The sequence below is a fragment of the Vidua chalybeata genome, chromosome 2, assembly GCF_026979565.1.
Source record: "Vidua chalybeata isolate OUT-0048 chromosome 2, bVidCha1 merged haplotype, whole genome shotgun sequence".
In the NCBI taxonomy this organism is placed as follows: Eukaryota; Metazoa; Chordata; class Aves; order Passeriformes; family Viduidae; genus Vidua; species Vidua chalybeata.
The window spans coordinates 113,862,401-113,880,122 of record NC_071531.1 but is presented as its reverse complement, the minus strand read 5'-3'; the positions used below and the strand labels follow the sequence as shown (position 1 = coordinate 113,880,122).

The window sequence follows — 17,722 nt, the reverse complement described above, 5'->3', positions numbered from 1 at the left end:
GGTCTTAATATTGGAGGCAGAAAATTAGTGGTAAAGATAATGAAGGGATTTCATTGCTTCTTTAGCTTAATTAAACATCAGATTGCTAAAGGAAATGAGCAGACTAATGCTGAAAGAGATTGTGTTAACTTTCTCATAGTTTTAGGATTATAAAACAGTAAATAATGGAATATATGCGTTTTTCTCCCAAATAAATTCCCACAACTAGTGGGAATTAAAGCATTAATTTATTATTTTTTATACATTTTAATTCTACACTTTTTATACATTTAAATTATACCATTTTTTAAATTAGTGCATTTTTTAATTTTATACAGTCCTCCATATATATATATATACATATATACATGTATATATATATATATATATATATATATATATATATATATATATATAGTCAATAAGTCTTTAGGAAAACACAGAAATTTGTTCTGGAAATATAATTGCACAGGTAAAAGGAGAAGAGCAACATGATGAGAACACAAATCAAATGTGATTTTTTTTTGGTGTGTTTATTCTGCTCTCTGAGGTACCCAGCTAGGAGAGATCAAACATGGGGAAACTGTCACAGGAGAAGAGCACTCAGTGCTCAGCTAAGAAAGCAAAGTGGAAAGATAGAAAACTCCTGGGACTTTTGGGGAAAGACAATAAGAATGGAAAAATGGGACAAGATGGGACTCAACAGTGCTGTTGTAAAATTCAGAAGCTAAATAATCAAACTACTTCTGTAGAGTTTGTATGGTTTTGGCCTCTCTCCAGGGTGTGTTGGGATTTCTCCACAGAAATGTTAGAAATGCCAGAATCAGTCATTTTGCAATACAGATTTTTATCTGTGTTTATCAGGAAATCCTGTTGGCTCATGTCAGTTTTTCCTTTCCTGCTGCTGTCCCTATTAGTGAGAACAGCTTTATTACATAATTGCAAACACATATGGGGGTATTATTCTGATTTAAGAAACTCTTGCTTGGATTCAGTGCTTATATTCTTGTTCAGCACATCAGCAAGCTGTCTAGCTTCAGATGAGGTTGTTGTTTGGTATTGATTTATTTAAGTTTCTGCTACTCTTGTATAGATCCTGGCTTAATTTCAGGCTAATTTGGTTTTAACTGAAATTGATGAAGCAGCTGTTTAATATAAGCTGATAGACATGACTGCTAAGCTAGAGATGTGCAAGCCTCCAAAAAACAAACAAAGAAAAATCTCAAAAAGCTTCTTATTATGTGTGCCTTTGAAGTAATTTTTTGAGCTGCTGCAAGGGGGGGTGGGGTGGTTTTTCTTATTGCCAACTATAAAAATACAGAGCTTCAGATTACATTGTGAAGGTATAGCTAAGAAAAAAATATCAATGAACAGAGATTCTTTTTCTGAAAGAAAAAAATAGACCTTATCTAGTTATATTGGTGTGATTCTGTGAAATGTAGGCACTCCTACAGATGGGGGATCCTGCCAGGGGTAGGATGGGGACAAGTAGTTTTCTACTCCTGTGTTCTCTTTCTCACAGTGAAGAATCCCAAGTGCTTGTTGTCTGTGGTCTGTTTGTGAATATTTAATAATTCAAAAGAAATTTTTATGGGTTTTAAAGGCCCATCCAAGAAGCTCCTGGCCCCTGAGGTGGCCCTTAAGGAGGGGCCTTACTGTAGAACTGCTAGAGTGGGCAGGGTGGGGTCTGGAGGGGACTCCCACTCTCTCCCCAGAGGCAAGATCAACTTTAACTACTTTTCTCATGCTGCCTGGGTATGTTTTTCCCGTTTATGATTTGTTCATGCTCCCTTTCACCCCTGGAAAGAACCCTTTAAATGTTCCAGAGGAGATAGTTTTTATTTCCCCCACTTCTTTTGTATTTTCTGTTCTCTTTACCCCTGACTTAGTCACTGCTTCAGTAGCTGAGGTCTCTTCGAGTCAGATTTGAATCCTGTTTTCCATATGTGGGCAACAAAAAATGGCCTGTACAGCAACTTTTTAATAAATTTTTCCATTATTCTGTATACTAATTTTACCGGTCTCAAATATATAATGAGAGAGATAAAGTCTACAGATAAAGCCAAGCCTCTACTAATCTCTTTTCACCGCTCGAAATTCCTGCAGTCAAAAGCAGGCAACGTAGAAGCAAATGCAATTCCAATTTATTTTAATGGGAATTCAGGATTTTCAGATTGTGGCTGATTAGAACTGCTCCTGATACCAATTCGTTGTAAATTATTCTTGTTTTGCATAACCCCCAAACATATTAATTTGCTACTTAAAACTGCTGCTGCCTGCTGCTAACAATTAGATAACCAGGCTGTCAGCCCAAGTTTTTCCCCGCTGAACTTGGCAGGGTTTAAGTGGCCCTTTTCTGCCTCACCTCTGGGAGTCCATCCCCAGAGAGCCAATATTAAATTTAGCAAAAATGAGGACTGAATAATCACATGGATTCTGAGCTGCTCATCCAGGCCAACTCTGCTCCTGCCTAAGTTGGAACCGTTTCAGGAGCACTTACGAAACCGAGTTATTTTAGTAGGCTGGAATATTTGGCTGTGAAAATAACAGAGTCATTTTTTCCTGTATGTTGGGAGGGACATCACTTAGGTATTGCACACAGCTTCAACTTTTTACTTGGACTGTGGTATCTTAGTGCAAATGAATGTTGAGGTAGTAGGCTTATTTGAAAAGAAAAGAAATTAAATGACAAAGTGCTAATTAAAAATTTTTAGACTCTCCTCCTATTGTTGTTTCATGATTGTTTTCTACTGTTTTCTTTATATCCTTAAATATTTCCTTCCCTCTGTTGATGGTCCTGTAGTTAATTCCATTTGGTATTTGTTTACAGGCTTAATTTTCAAATTGTTTTGGTTGTAGAAAAGTTTTCTGGAGCAGAAATTACCTAATCAAAAGTAGCCCTTGGAAGGGCCAAGAGTTTCTGTTTTAGACCTTTTTTCAGAGAAAGTTCTCTGTAAAAACGCCTGAAGAAGTCAAAGGGTAGAAAAAAAAACATGGAGAGGGAACTCCACTGCATCCTTTCCCACATGTTTCAGATGCAGGGGGAAAATGGGTTGGGTTTATTTGGTGATTGCTGCCATTACAGCTGCCTTAAAATGGTTGGTTATTAACTATACACAAGGAATCCACCATAGATAAGCATTCCTAATTTCTGAGGGATTTTTTTCCCTTCCTCTGCTACTTTGGAGGTTTTGTGATGCAGGTGCAGAGGCTTGGGATAGTTGCCTTAAGCTTGTGAGGTGATTCCTTTGTAAACCAGGAGTTTTAGAAGAAAGGAGAATTTTAATAGGAGGAAGTTTGGTGGTTTTTTTTTTTTTTTTTTTTTTTTTTTTTAATAGAACACCGTTCTTTATTAGTAGGTGAGCTCTAACCCCTATTCTGATTTTGTTGTGCCATAGATATAATGGCACAATGTAGAAATTGCTGGAATGAGTATTTTACTGGCGGCTTTTGGAGAATGCATGGAGCAGGGGGCAGGAAGAGATTTTCAGTATTAAATGCCAATCTAGGATTTTATTATGTGATATAAAAACCTGATATTTTCAAGAGGGTTGAAAGAAATGCTGACAGCAGTTTCAGTTATTTAAGAAGTCATGTCTGTAAAACCAACTTTCTTTTCAGGGCATACAAAATATTTAGGTATACAAAGACTGACAGGTAGAAATCATCCTAAAAGCCACAAGTCTGGAATTTTTGCCCCTGGCTGCTATGCAGCTTGATGTAAAAGGTGAATTTATATCATTATTTTGCCCCCTGCAGATTCAGAGTGAGAGAATTGAAGGGTGCACAGGAAGTGCTCCACGTGTCCCCCCCTTCAAGCCTGTAATCATCCACTGAGTTTAGAATTTACTGTATCTGTCAGGTGTTGTTAATCAATAACTAAATATTTGAGGATTCTTGCCCCAGGTATGGGATATTGAGACAGAGCTGGAATAGTTTTGAGTGATGAGCCATCCATAATTTTTTATTCTCAGTTAAATCATTACAGTTTATTACCTGCACTGGTATTTCTAAAAATATCACTCATGTCCCAATGTCAGTGTGATACTAGAACAAATATTTGGAAATTAGATAAATTTCATGTTAGTGAAATGCCATAAGGTCAAAAGAGATTTGGAGAACAAAAAATTTCAGTTCATGTCAGGGATTGACCGAAACAATAAAGTTCTGTTATTTTCATATTCAGTTCTTTTAATCTCCCTGAAAATCTTCCTTCTTCCTCCCCTGCACTGCAAGATACTAAATTTACACTAAAACTAGAGGTTTGAACAACTGCTGAACTTCTCATTTTTTCTCAGTAAAATCCTCTTAGAGCTAAAGAAAGGCCAAATTGTTTGTACTTTTGTGTTATCAAAATGTAGCAGGGGAAATGATCCATAAAATGTTCACTTTGTAAAGACTTCACTGGATTTTTGGATGCAGCTTATGTTACATGGAAAGAGCTCTGATGGAAGGTGTACAAAGTTATATATAGTGTGGGAAGAAAGATGATTCTGCTTATTGTCATTTAAAAATACCCAACAGATAAAGCACAAGGGGAGTGCCACCAAGCAGGCAGGGCAGAAATATTCCCCACTTGCAGAGTAACAGGGAGGACTAATCTGATTCAAGCCAAATTTACAAGCATTGCCTCACTCTTTTCTAAACTGGGGCTGTTGGCAGCTGTTAAATCAATTGTAAGCATTACAGCTCTTAAGTTACATTATTCATCAAGAATAACAAGCCTGCTTGCTGCTTGCCTCTTTCAAATGCTTGTTGCACACAGGTTTAACACAGTCTTCACTGCAGCCAAGAGAAGAAGTGGAAACAGGGCAAAGAGTGAATCTTAATGCAGAAGGAAAGTTTTCCTTGTTAGGGAGCAGTTAGAAAGTGCAAATAAGTGTCCCAGTTCACAGCTGGGCCTGAGCACAGCAGCTCAGAATTCCTGTCCCAAGGGGCACAGAGCAGCAGGGAAGATGGTGATGGTGCTGGGGGCAGCTCCCTGTCCCTGGCACTGCTGGCCATGCCTTGCCCAGATAGGGCTGTTCAGTATTTATTTAGCAGTGCTGAAGGAGGGTCACTTTTAATTTATAAGGGGGGAGCAAGATAAAGCAAAGGGCTGTGTGTGCCATGCCCTTGGCACCAGGTGGGGATGTGAGGGCTTGGTGTGAGGTGCTGGATCTGCAGTGCCGGGTTTGTAAACTGTGGGAAGCTGTCACAGCCTCACTTTGTGGTGTCAGGGCAGCAGAGCACAGCACTGATGGCATTCGTGTTAGTGGGAGATCATTTCAGATTACCTGGGCTATAATGGGACATTTTGCTAATGCATTTTGACAGTACCTTCAGAATACAGTTACACTTGCCTATCATAATCACTTGTTGTATGTTTCTAATCTGACACACAGGACAGGCAGCAAAGAGAGGAGGAAGGGGGAAAAAAAAAAAGTAGAAATGCTTTAGTGACTTACATGGACATTATTACTATTACACTTTAACTGGGTTCCTGCCTGAAGCACAGAGCCTTTTATAGAAGAAAAACTGTCCATGGGATGCTCACTGCTGACATACACCCTTATTCTGTGGGTTTGGTGGGGAAATGAGGGCTCATGAGCTGCTGAACCATGGCTTTGCAGAAAAACACAGTTTAAGGAACTTCTTCTAGGGTTATCTTCTAGTCCAGGGTTATCCCAAGCTGAATCCTTGTCTGCCTGTGGTAGGCATTTCGTCCCAGCACAAGGTTGGGAGCTCCAGCTGTGGCTGGAAAGCTTCTATGGGATCTCACCAGCCTGCAAAGCTTTTGTGTCAGGTGTAGAGATTGATGCATCAGCCCTGGGCTCTCAGAAATGCACCTGGTTAGTAGTGAATGTGAGATGTGTAACTGCTTAGTCAAGGACAAACCTTTTTCCTGTTCTCCTCTCTGTATTGGCTTTTAAAATGTAGTATTTAGTGAAAAAAAGTCTTGATGATGTGTGTGCTACAAGCCAGTTGTCCCAGTCAAAGTTATATCAATAAGCAGGAAATTATTTCTGTTATAACTTCAGTTTTCAAGAACAGATTTTCTTGACTTGATTGCCTAAAATTGTTTGGGTTTATCTGCTGTTTTGTACCATTTGCACCAGTTTAATGTGTCCAGCATTCTTTTTTTTTTCTCCTGGATTCTTTCTAGAAACTTATCCTACAAAGAAGAAAGATTTTTTTTATTGAGATTTGTAAAATGCAATACATCAGAGTCTTTGTTTTCTAAACAGCTGAGATTCTGCCCCCCTTGGATTCACACAGGTAGCAGGCAAGTGAATAAGAATGCTGAACTGTGGGATTTTTTTTAAAAAAGTACATTTAATTGGGTTTTCATTCAGCAGATAATTGCTTACCCTGCAAACCCAGATATTATTAATACATGCACACAAAATGCATCCTAGGTAATTAAGAAATGTATTTTTAAAAGAAAAAAATACCAAAGAAGAAGAGGCAAAAGCTAAAGCACACGATGCAGAAATGCACTTGAGTGTTCAGATAGTTTTGCAAAAGCCTTTCTTTTCAGCTGTGAGACTATTGTCAGCTCACAGATGTCCCCAGGGGCTGGAACTGTTTAATTTTCAGGCTTTGTGCTGGAAAGATGAAAATGCAGTGAAAAAGGCACATGAAGAGAAGAGCATGTTCTGACAATGATGAAGCTGTAATGTTTTGGGTCTTCTGTTTAAAGCTTTTCTTTGGCAATCACTGAAACCTCTCTGCACATGACAAGATCTGTTTATATGTTTAATGGCTTTAGATAAAATCATCCTCCTTTTGCCAGATTCTGACAGCACAGAGGTATTTGCAGGCTGGTGCTCATGGCTTAGGTCTACATTAGCAAGGAGTGTGGCCAAATAGGAGCAGATCAGTGGCTGGAGTTAAGGACTCTGTGCCAGTAGCATGACAATTTAAGCATTTAAGTTTCACTTCAGAAAATCTCTATCAGGTCCTACAGACTTCCTGTAGCAGGGAGAACATCTTCCAGTGTACCTGGAATATATATATTTGTGTGGTCTGGACACACTTTATGTTGTGAATCATATGGCAAGAGGGGGAGAAATGGGATTTTTCTTTAAAAATGTGGCTACAATACTTATATGGATGCAACCATTAAGTGCCATTAACAGCATCACTAGCAAAGCAATGGCTGTTTCCTGTACACTGCTACAAATTACAGCCATTTTTGATACCCTAAATTATATCCCAGATTCAATGACAGTGGCTTAAACCTTAGGGATTTTTCCCTACAGGTTTAAGTGCCTGCCATTGCAGCAGCATTTCTCTTCTTAAGAGCTTCCCCTTCCCAGCACCAGCTCTCAGTGAATTCAAGAAGTCATAAGTCAGTGGTTGGCAGTGAAAGTAGCACTGAATAAGGCATAGGCACACAATTTCAGCTTCAATTTTAGCTTTACAGCTCCTGTTCATATCAGTGCTTAAAAATGTGAACTTTGGTTTTGGTTTGGGTTTTTTTTTTGGTTGGTTGGCTGTGTTTCGGAAGGGAGGACAATAAGGTATCTCCAGTGTTTGCTTTCTAAACTTCATGTGCCTCTGGCCATGTCTTGCATCCAGTGGTTGAGTTTAAAAATGTGTTAAAATTGGGAAAAATAACTAACTTTGAGGTTTGAGAATTTGTGAGAAATGAATGTATAGACATTCTAGTCACTGGCTATTATCTGAGCCATTTTATTTTTATTTTACCAGCATCTGGTATATTTAGTGTTGTGAAATTGTCATATTTAAGCCCAGCTGACAACTCAGCCACTCACTCCCTCTCCCCTCATGGGATGTGGGAGGGAATCAAAGGAGCAAAGTGAGGAAACTCGTGAGTTGAGAGAAAGGCAGTTTAGTAGGGAAAACAAAAGCCAGGCACAAGGAAAAGAAAACAAGGAATTGATTCCCCACTCTCCATCAGCAGGCAGGTGTTCAGGAAAGGTGGGATGGAACATCTGGGTCAGCTGTCCCAGATGTGTCCCCTCCCAAATCCTTGTGCACCCTCAGCCCACTCAGAAAAGACCTTGCCACAGTGCAAGTGCTGCTTAGCAGTAAAAATATAAAAACTTGGCTGAATTATCAACACTGTTTTCAGCACAAATCCAAAACACAGCCCCACAGCAGCTACTATGAAGAGGATGAATCCAGCCACAGCCAAAAGCAGCATTAGAAATAGATTGTCTTTTTTATGTCAGTGGGCTGCTTGTGACAGGTACCGAATTAACCAGGTTAATTAACCAGGAAACCAAAGTCCTCTTTTTTACCAACAAAATAAGTTCAGCAAGGGTGTAAGGAACACAAGCTTCCCCCACGCTGCTCGAGCAATGTGCCTCAACCCTGACCTGAGAGCAAATCTCTGAGGGAAAAAAGGCTTTTGTTAAATTTCTTTTCCAATTAATTTGACAGCTCTGCTGAGACTCCTAGCAAAAGTACTAATTCATGCAAATTGCAGTAGTGGACCTGTGTCATCGGGGAGCTGGGCTGGGCTCTCTGAAACATCACACAAGCCACCAAAACAGCATTTTGATTAGAAGGTGACACTGGGTTTGGAGCCTATTCTGCATTAATTTTCTCCCAGGGACAGCAAAAGATTCCTGTTTGTGCTTACAGAGGTGGGAAGTTGCAAAAGAATATTCAGCCTCAGTAAATGCATCATCATCTTCCCTCCATCCCTGAGAGAAAATTTATACCTTTTATATGTCTGAATTAAGTGGTTTTAACTTGGGATCTGTGCATTGGCACACTGGGAGAGATGTTCCACGGATTGCTCAAAATAAAAACAAAACCTAAAACAAAACAAAGGCCCAAATGTGTTAGAGAGCAAGATATAATCTGTAGTCCAATATATAAATCAATTGGTTTCATCAGACATGTCATGGAAAAAATAAGAACATTTTCCACTGTATAAATGGCAGTGTAGAAACAGATGGGTGTGATCAAAGGATCAGAAGATATTCCTGTAACAGCTGATTGAAAAGTTTCTGTTTGTTCATCACAGAGAAGATAAGCTCATGATAGATCTTTGTAAGATGTAGAATGGCTTTGAGAGGACATATCAACAGCAGCTGGTCTTCCTGTCACATAATAAAAACCAAGGGTACATTGATTTGGTAAAAAAAGTAATAAATTTGAAGGTAAATTGAAGGAAAGATGAATTTTTGTACTTCACATCAACTACTAAACTGGAGCAGAATGCATTGTGACCAATAATTTGAAAAAAAAAACCCAAATATTGGATAGTCTGCATGAATGACAGTACAATGATGATTAAAATCATTGTCTTTGTTAAAAAATAAATTAACAGATATCTCTAAGCCTATATTTCCAGGTTTTTGAAATAGTATTAGTATAATATATTGTATATAATATATATAATATATAATATATTAAATATATAGTATACAAATATATAGTATTTGTATAATGCTATTTGTATAATAAATACTAATAATAATATAGTAGGTGTGAGGGTGCAATAATTTATACGGCAATTTATAAACATGGGTTTATTAAATTCCTGTTTAAGGATTACCTGTTTAAGTGATGCCTGTTTTAAAGGTTTAAATACCTGTTTAAGTGATCCACTAAGATTTCTTTCCCCCAAAACTGACTGCAGAGGAGACACAATGCCTCACACATTTTGAAACCAGGTGCTTGCATGCCCACAACCTCTTTGCTGTAAAGCTGTTTTAGGTCCGCAATCTTTGACACTGCACTTTTAACAAGACTGCTGGCAGCAATCCTGGCTGAAATGCACTGCACAAAAAGAGACACAGAAGCCCTGCAAGGCACAACGTGCAGCTATTACAGACTTTGTTTTTTTTTTTTTTTTGTGGTTGAAAGGTGCAATGTTATTCCCTGAGGACAACGCTATCTCTTATGTACATATAATTAATATGTCTGCCAGTAACAGTTATTAAACAAAGAACAGGAATTGTTTCTGCTGAATAGCTTGACCTGGGAGTAAAGCCAATTTAAGAAGCATCTGATTAAAATATGTTAAGGTCACAGATCACTATAAAATATGAAGCAGGAGGAAAAAGGCAGAAATTAACTCATGAGGAAGATTAAATACTACTGATTTTTTTTTTTTTTGTGCTAGCAGCAGCTTTCAGGTGTAAAAAATTAAAAGTGCTCATTCTGAAGAGTGTTTTTCTAGAGACATTTCAGTGTCACATTGCACTGAATCCTTGCCCCATGCACATCTCATGGATGATGTAAGAATACAAATACTAAGAACATTTGTAAGTTTTTATTTCTTCAACAGACAGAATGGAATCCTACAGGCAAGGAGAGAAAGTCAATATCCTTACCTCTTTCTGGGGATATTCTTACAGTAGTGCTAATGGGGTCCAATCACAACAAAAGCTTTTATCCCTCATTAGAGCCTTTCTCAATCTTATTTCCCTCTTCCCTCAGGTGCCAGCAGCACAGCCCATCACAGAGAAAGCCTGCTCTGCATGTGCAGCAATAGCCTTTAATTTTGGGAGCTGCTCACTTTTATGGTGTCTTTTTATTCAGGTCTGATGACAAAAAGTGTGCCTGAAGTTCAGTGGAAATATGAATCAAAAATACAGTCTAATTTTTAGAAGCCTTTTTGGGCTGAGTTGGTATTCAAGAAGTTCCATAGAGGATCAGGAGAGAGAGAGGGTGCTACAGACATATAGAATGCTATAGAACTTATGGCTTTTCAAATACTAATAAACAACCAGAGCTGCTGAAGGTGGTTTCATTGCTCTGAAGGATTTGGAAGGAAATCTACATTATAAAATTTGCTGGTGAATGGGGTGCCATAGTGGAAAAAAAAAAAAAAAAAGGGAAAAGCTGTGTAAACACTTTCAAAAGGAACTGGAGAACAGTTCAAAGAGGCAAGGCTGTGTGTGGGCATTGAGGTGAGTCAGTAGAATTTTAAGGAAAGACTGGACACAGCTCAGTGCCATGGTCTCATTGACATGGTGGTGGTAGGTGATAAGTTGGACTTGATGGTCTCAGAGGTATTTTCCACCCTAACTGAATCTGTGATTCCCTTCCCAACACACCTGCCCAGCCAAAGGTCATCCTGTGATGACCAAGTCCAGCTTCAGGACTTTGTACCTGTTAAAACACAAGCAGATCTATATTCCCGCAGGATCTTCTCAAAATCCTGGAAGTGAAGAATGGCTCCTGCTGTGAGAAATAAAATACTGATTAGTTCAATTAGCTCACCTGCTGCTGCTCAGGTGACAGTGGGAATAGTTTGCAAAGCTCTTTCTAAGAGTGGCCACTTCCATGGGGAATGCTTCCCTGTCCTGGGCACAGGAGGTTTGTCCTGAGTTGCTCTCATCTGTCTCGTTAGTGCACACTCTGAGGATGTGTTATCTGTGCTCTGTACAGGTTTGTGGTTGAAATCCCTTCTTTTTAGATGCTGTGCCTTAATGCCTCGGTGACATTTCACCCCTGGGCTGTTTTAACGAGGAGCAGAGGAACAAAGAGAGGAAACAATCAATGTGGTGGTGGGTGCTGGCCAGCCATGCCATGGATGTGTAATCCACTTCCAGCGTGTTGTGATGCTCCAGCCTCGCCTAAAAAGCACCAAAAGCAGAGCTCCTGCAGGGCTGGGCAGTGCCAGGCAGTTTCTAAATGAAGTTTCCCTGACCTTGTGCAGGAGATGGGCACTGTCAAGCCTGGAGTGCTGGGGCTGGGACATCCCCAGTGCAGGCTCCACATGTTCCTTGGTATTTACAGCTGGGATTGCTCTGTGTGCAAGGGGGCTGCAGGACCTGAATGCTAAAATGCTCCTATTTGCTATCAGATTTATGTTTTAATTTAAAATTAATTCCAGTTTAAATTAATAATTTAACCCTTAATTAGGAGCATGTTTGCATCCCAAGCAGATTAGTCAAGCTGAGGCAAAATTCGCTTTGCTGCAGAAAAGACAATCACATTTCTTTAATCAGTAGCTACCACAGACTGTTGCATGCATTTGTTTTCCTCTCACTGAATTAACTTTCCCTGCTCTCTGTCTCTGAGACAGACTCATCAGTTAGAGCTTAAGGAAGTTCATTTTCACACAGTAACAAGGACAACCAGTCCTGAAAGTCTGACTAACAGGTGACTCAATGAAGTCATCCTGGCATCACACCCAAATAAAAGAGACTGAAATCAGAATAAATGCAGTTTTAAAATGCTGCAGTTGGGAGTTACCAGAGCCAACAGGTTTGAGGAGATCTTCCTAACAAAGCAAATAAAAAGCAGTTTATATCACATATGTAGAAACTCCCAAAGTTTTCCTTGAGTCACTTTTAGTGTGCTAACAGCTTTTTCTTCCTGGCTCATTGCATCTGCCTCCTCCTGCATTGTTCCCCATTGTGAGGGAAAGAAAAAAATCTTAGTTTTTGCAAGAAACTGTTGAGTAAAAGCAACTGCTGTTCACAGCTGGTTTCCATGCTAAAATTAGAGATTCTGTGAAGACTTCCTATGCTAATTCCTATGATTTTTTTTTCAACTTAACTGAAAGCAAAGCCATGGTATTTGCCTCAAAAAGCTATCAGTACATGTAATCCAATTTGTCTGGCAGAGAAGTTAATGCCTTTTGAAATAACAACTTTATTTTTTCTCTCTTATGTATCAGAATTTAAAAAAAAATATTAGGAAAGGAATAATTATAGTAAGTACATCGACAATATTTTTCATTGGCACCTCCAGTTCTGAGCTTCAGTTTCAAGTGTAAATGCATTTTTTTTTTCTCCTTTGGGCTGCAGTTGTGAGTAATCTGAAATTGGTCTGACAGACAAAGACAGAAAGTGCAAGACAGCCTGAGGGGAAGACATGAGATTGGGATGCCCTTGCTAGGGCACACTGGGACAGCAGGAATCTGGCTGGCTCACCCCCTCACTCTGACCATCACCACCTTTTCTTAAATGAGGTCCATGAGTTTTCCCCTGAGGGATGAAAGAGACATTGATTAATGGAGCAATTTCTCTTCTTTACCCCTCTGAATCTGTCTACTTCTAATGCAAGCTTGCTTACTTAGGTTAAATACATTGCTTTTATTAAAATACTGGTGGTAAGGTCTGTCTTTTTGGTCACTGCATTAAACTAACATATGTATTTATTTAAAAATTCTGCTGTATAGAATCATAAATACATCATTGCCTCATGTGTGACTGTCCATAAATGTAAAAGTGTCCCTTCAAGCTGGTTAAGCAAAACCATCAGAGTTTAATATCTGGTAGCAAGTTTCCATGAGGAGTTTTGGTGGAAGTTCTCTCTATTGGTGAGGCAGATGAAGTGTGATGTTTATTCCTTACTGTGCTTGCTTAGTTATTATTGCTGGTAAGAAGGGGATTGGCATCTTTTCTGCCTGGCTTGTTGTCTCAGGGCTGGGAACAGAGGCAGTGAAGTCACTGGAGGTTCCTCTGTCAGCCAGAGGGCCACCAGAGGGGCTTGCTCGAGGTACCTTATGGGGCAGCACATGGGAGGGAATGGCATTTGAGTCATAAAAGGCTGCAAAAATAACAGCTACCCCAAAAAAAAACCCCAAACCCAGTTGTTTCCTGCTGCATTTCCTCCTAGCGGAGGGGTGTGAGAAGGACTTGGGTTTCCTTTATTTCCTCCAGTGAAATGGGAATCCCCAAACCCCCTGGCAGCCTTTGAGGAGAGGGGAACACCAGAAGCGCCAGCTGGTCGGGCAGGTCCATGCTGCTCACACAAGGTCACTTCTAGCAATTCTGCTGTAACAGATTGTCTGGTGGGGCCGTGCCTCAGAGGCTCAGACTCTGGCTTGTTTCCTCAGGGCTTGCAGGAGAGAGCTTGGAGCAGGAGCTGTCTTTGCCAGCTGCTTTGCTGTAGCCTGGAAGTCGGAGGGAGCAGCTGCAGCCAAGCGCTGCCATTTGCCAGGGCTGGGGAGTGCTGAAGGGTGGCTGAGATTGGCACTTCCCTGTGAAGCCCTTCGTGCTCCTCCTGCTGTCCCTTATTGCAGGAGGCTGTCCCCTTTTAGGATGATTCAGAGAAGAGCAGAGTAGTTGTTCTCTCACCGTTCACCAGAGCATTTCACTCGGGTGTTTGGCCTCGGGAGCTAACCAACAAATCAGCCTTGCCCAGGTGTTTATTTAGGTTTTGGTGATAGACAATAACAATGCCTCCCTCCTCCATCACTTACAAAGATGCTGGGATATCTGTTCAGACCTTTTTCCCACCTCAGGCTGCCCATCTAAAGACTTTACTAACCCAAAAAAAAATCTTTCTTATACAGGTCATGCGAGTTCCTGATAGTATCAGGAGCAGCTCATTGACACGATCATTCAAAAATGGAAGAGATCTTTCTCTGTTCAGGTTATTTTCCTGATTTTGGCTTGCTTGCTCCTGACCTGATGAACTGAAGAGACGTAGTTTACAGTCAGTGTGCCCTTGTAAGAAATTGTTAGCAGCAGAGAGAGGATAAAGTTGGTTTCTTATGCAGGGTAGGGCCAATGTTTTGGTAAATTAAGCAGAAGAGGAGGAAAAGGAGTGAAGTTCTCAAAATGAAGCATAGAAAATGTTTCTTCTTAGTGGTGCAATACACTGTTTTGTTTTCCAGGGAAAATTAAATGCAAATCCAAGCTGATGCATAAACTCCATTCTACCAAGACATTTTATTTCTGTCAGCTCTGATTATGAGAAAAATCTATAATTTTAGACCGTCAGTGTCTGCAAACTGTGATCCACATATGGGTAGGTTCCAGGGCGGTAGTCACATGTTAGAATCAAGATGTCCATGGAATTTAAAACTCTATCCCTGTTACTTTGCAGCCTGTCGAGCTGGGTTCTACAAAGCCTCTGCTGGCAATGTGAAGTGTGCCAAATGCCCCCCTCACAGCTCCACTTACGAAGATGCATCTCTGAACTGCAGGTGTGAAAAGAATTACTTTCGCTCTGAGAAAGACCCTCCATCCATGGCTTGCACCAGTGAGTAGCTCATTCTGCTCGGGGCTGTCATTCTTGCTGCTCCATCTGTCCCTCCACAACAGCTCGCCTGCTTGCTTCCTCTCATGTCCCACTGCAGTCAGCCATCCACTCCCTCTCGTGTCTTCTTGAGTGTTGGACAGGCTGCTGGAAATTGGTGGGCTGGGTTTCTGTCTTTTCTGATTTCATTTTCTCCTTCTTGTACCCTGTCAGACTCGAGAAGGAGAAATAGGATTTTTTTTACTGCTACCAGTACTCAGCCCTCAATCCTGAACTGCACCCTGAGGGGACTCTCTATTTATAAGAAAACACGGTTCTTGTTAGCCTAGGTCTGTAATCTAGTGAAATATTGCAGGAGTCTCCACAGGAAATAACCAGAAGAGTTTGGTTATTAATGTTTTTTTTACTTTTATATTCCTGTGCCACTCTTACTCCCATTTTGGAGCATCCTAAGGGAGAAAACCTCACTCCCTGATTTCCCTTTCCCAGGACCACCATCCGCCCCAAGAAACGTCATCTCCAACATCAACGAGACCTCCGTTATCCTGGACTGGAGCTGGCCCCTGGACACGGGGGGCAGGAAGGACGTCACCTTCAACATCGTCTGCAAGAAATGCGGCGGCGGCGGGCAGTGCGAGCCCTGCAGCGACAACGTGCGCTTCCTGCCGCGGCAGAGCGGCCTCACCAACACCACGGTGACCGTGGTGGACCTGCTGGCACACACCAACTACACCTTCGAGATCGACGCGCTCAACGGCGTCTCTGACCTCAGCACCCTCTCCAGGCAGTTTGCTGCTGTCAGCATCACGACTAACCAGGCTGGTGAGTGTCTCTCTGCTCACCTTTCCTTTGTTCCGGGCTTTGTGAGCCTTCCTTTCCTCTCCCCGATTTACAGAATTCGCTCCGTGCCAGGGTGGCTAATTGACTTGGATATTCCCATAAAAAAAAGTAAGAGCAGAAACGAGCCCGGTGTGCGTTGCTGTCAAAGAACCTGGCAGCATGACTGTTATGATTAACTCCCAGTTCCCAGTTAATAGTCTCTAATAGCAGGCTCACATGATTCCTTAGCCAGAATGTGTTTTATTAATAAAACCAGATTTTAATAAAGCACTCATTTCAATAATCTCCAACCTAAATTACTGTAGTAATCTTAGTGATTAATTTTGATTAAATAGAAGTGAAAAAAGGCTTTGATGTTAGATGCATAAAAAGCTAACATTAAATTAGAGAGGTTGAAAACACAGGTTTTTTTTTTTTTAACTCCTTTACAAGTTGTCTCACCAACTCTGAATTACTGCCAACATGATGGGGGTGTGGAGCTGAATACTGAATCAGATCGTGGTGTTGCAGTTGATGGGGTACAAAAGGGCTGCTCTCCTTCTGTGGAGACTTATTAAAGCCTTTGAGGCCCTGCATGAGCACGGCAGTGTGCCCTGGCTGTTGGATCAGAGCCTTTGTCATCGCTGCACTGTTCTGCCATTTGCTTCTCATTTGACATGGCTCCATTTATCTGAAAGTTGTGAAGAATCTAGACTCTTCCCTGGCATGTGGTGGGGTGTGAAATTTTTAGGAGCAATGTGTGCCAGTGAAGAGAGACACTAGATGCTGAAATTTCTGTGGTTGTGCTCCATCAGGAGGCTTTGTACAGAAAACATGCTTGTGTTCAGTAAGCCTCCTCCCACGTCCTCCCATTCCACACCATGTCCCCAAAATACTTCCAGTTCTGTCCTCCTGAAACCACAGACAAGTTAACATTGTTCTAAGTAGGCATCCTCCTGGTGGGCTGTGTTATTGCAATGTTTTTCACTGCAGAGGGTGTATGTTTCCTCCTTAAATCACAGATCAGCTGTAGTGGGAGGCATAAAAATGTGAGAACAGGCTATTTCCTGACCCAGTCACTACATTTCCCAGTGCTCTGGGGGGCTGTCTAGCTGTGCACTAAGTAGGCAGAGGTGAATCTACCCAATTCAGCCCTGGAACTGGAATTTTATGTCCATTTAATTTGTTACTGTTACAGCTCACTGTTTTGGATTTTTGGATCAGTGACTTGCAGCATCCTTGTTGAGTTGCCCTCTTTTCTCCTGTTTCTTTGATCAAAGGTGTTGCCTTTCAGCCTGTTCATCACCACAGCAGTCAGAAATCACCTGAGGACAGTCCACAGAAAATAAACTGTCCAGGATCAGGGAAGTTCTTTCTCTGCAGAGTCCTCCTGCTTTGCAGTGTGCTTCCCTAGGGCCCAGAGCCGCTGCCTTTGCACTGCAAGGTGGATTTTGATTTTGTTGTGGGATGTGGCAAAGTCAAAAGCATTTCTGGCAATAGCAGCTCTGTTTACTGTAACCCACAGGCTGCTGCAGTTTATTTTCTGCTTTTATGCATGGCTCATTTTTTCTTTACTCACATTTAGGTGATGTGGGTTAGTACAGGCTTAATTGTGCTATCTCTTGATCATGCCACTTGGTTTACTGTATTAGAATTCCCCTAGAAACGCTGCAAGTTGTTAAAATTAGACCTTAAGTATGTATAGGAGCAGTCTCTTAAAGTATAATTACAAAAATAGAATTTGTCTTGCATTCCTTCACTGGTCAGATCACAAAAGGGATCTATCAGAAGCACATTTTTAGGTCTGTAAGGTCTAGAATGCTGTCCTGAGAGAGCTTTTCTACAGCTTTGTCCTTAATTTCCGTGTACCATATCCAAATGGGCCGTGAGGGGTCACAAATCCATGTTAGAGCAAGGGGGCCATGGGACAGGGCAAGCAGAGGGAGCAAAATGAAAACCCTGTAGAGGGTAGATGGGAACAAGAGGGTCAAGCCTATGACCCTCTTTTTGCAACAGC

The 17,722-nt window shown here is 41.0% G+C and overlaps 1 protein-coding gene across 5 annotated transcripts in view; it reads left to right on the top strand.

The window, feature by feature from the left end:
* Positions 1–17,722, top strand: part of EPHA3 (EPH receptor A3) — a 178,047-nt gene that overhangs the window by 101,251 nt on the left and 59,074 nt on the right. For all 5 annotated transcript variants that reach the window (XR_008429160.1, XR_008429159.1, XM_053934113.1 and 2 more), the window contains exons 4-5: positions 14,734–14,889; positions 15,376–15,708. Coding sequence is in view for 3 of the 5 variants with exons in the window: in XM_053934113.1 (XP_053790088.1) it covers positions 14,734–14,889; positions 15,376–15,708 (489 nt within the window). In the remaining 2 variants the exon portion in view is untranslated. The remainder of the gene's footprint in view (positions 1–14,733; positions 14,890–15,375; positions 15,709–17,722) is intronic.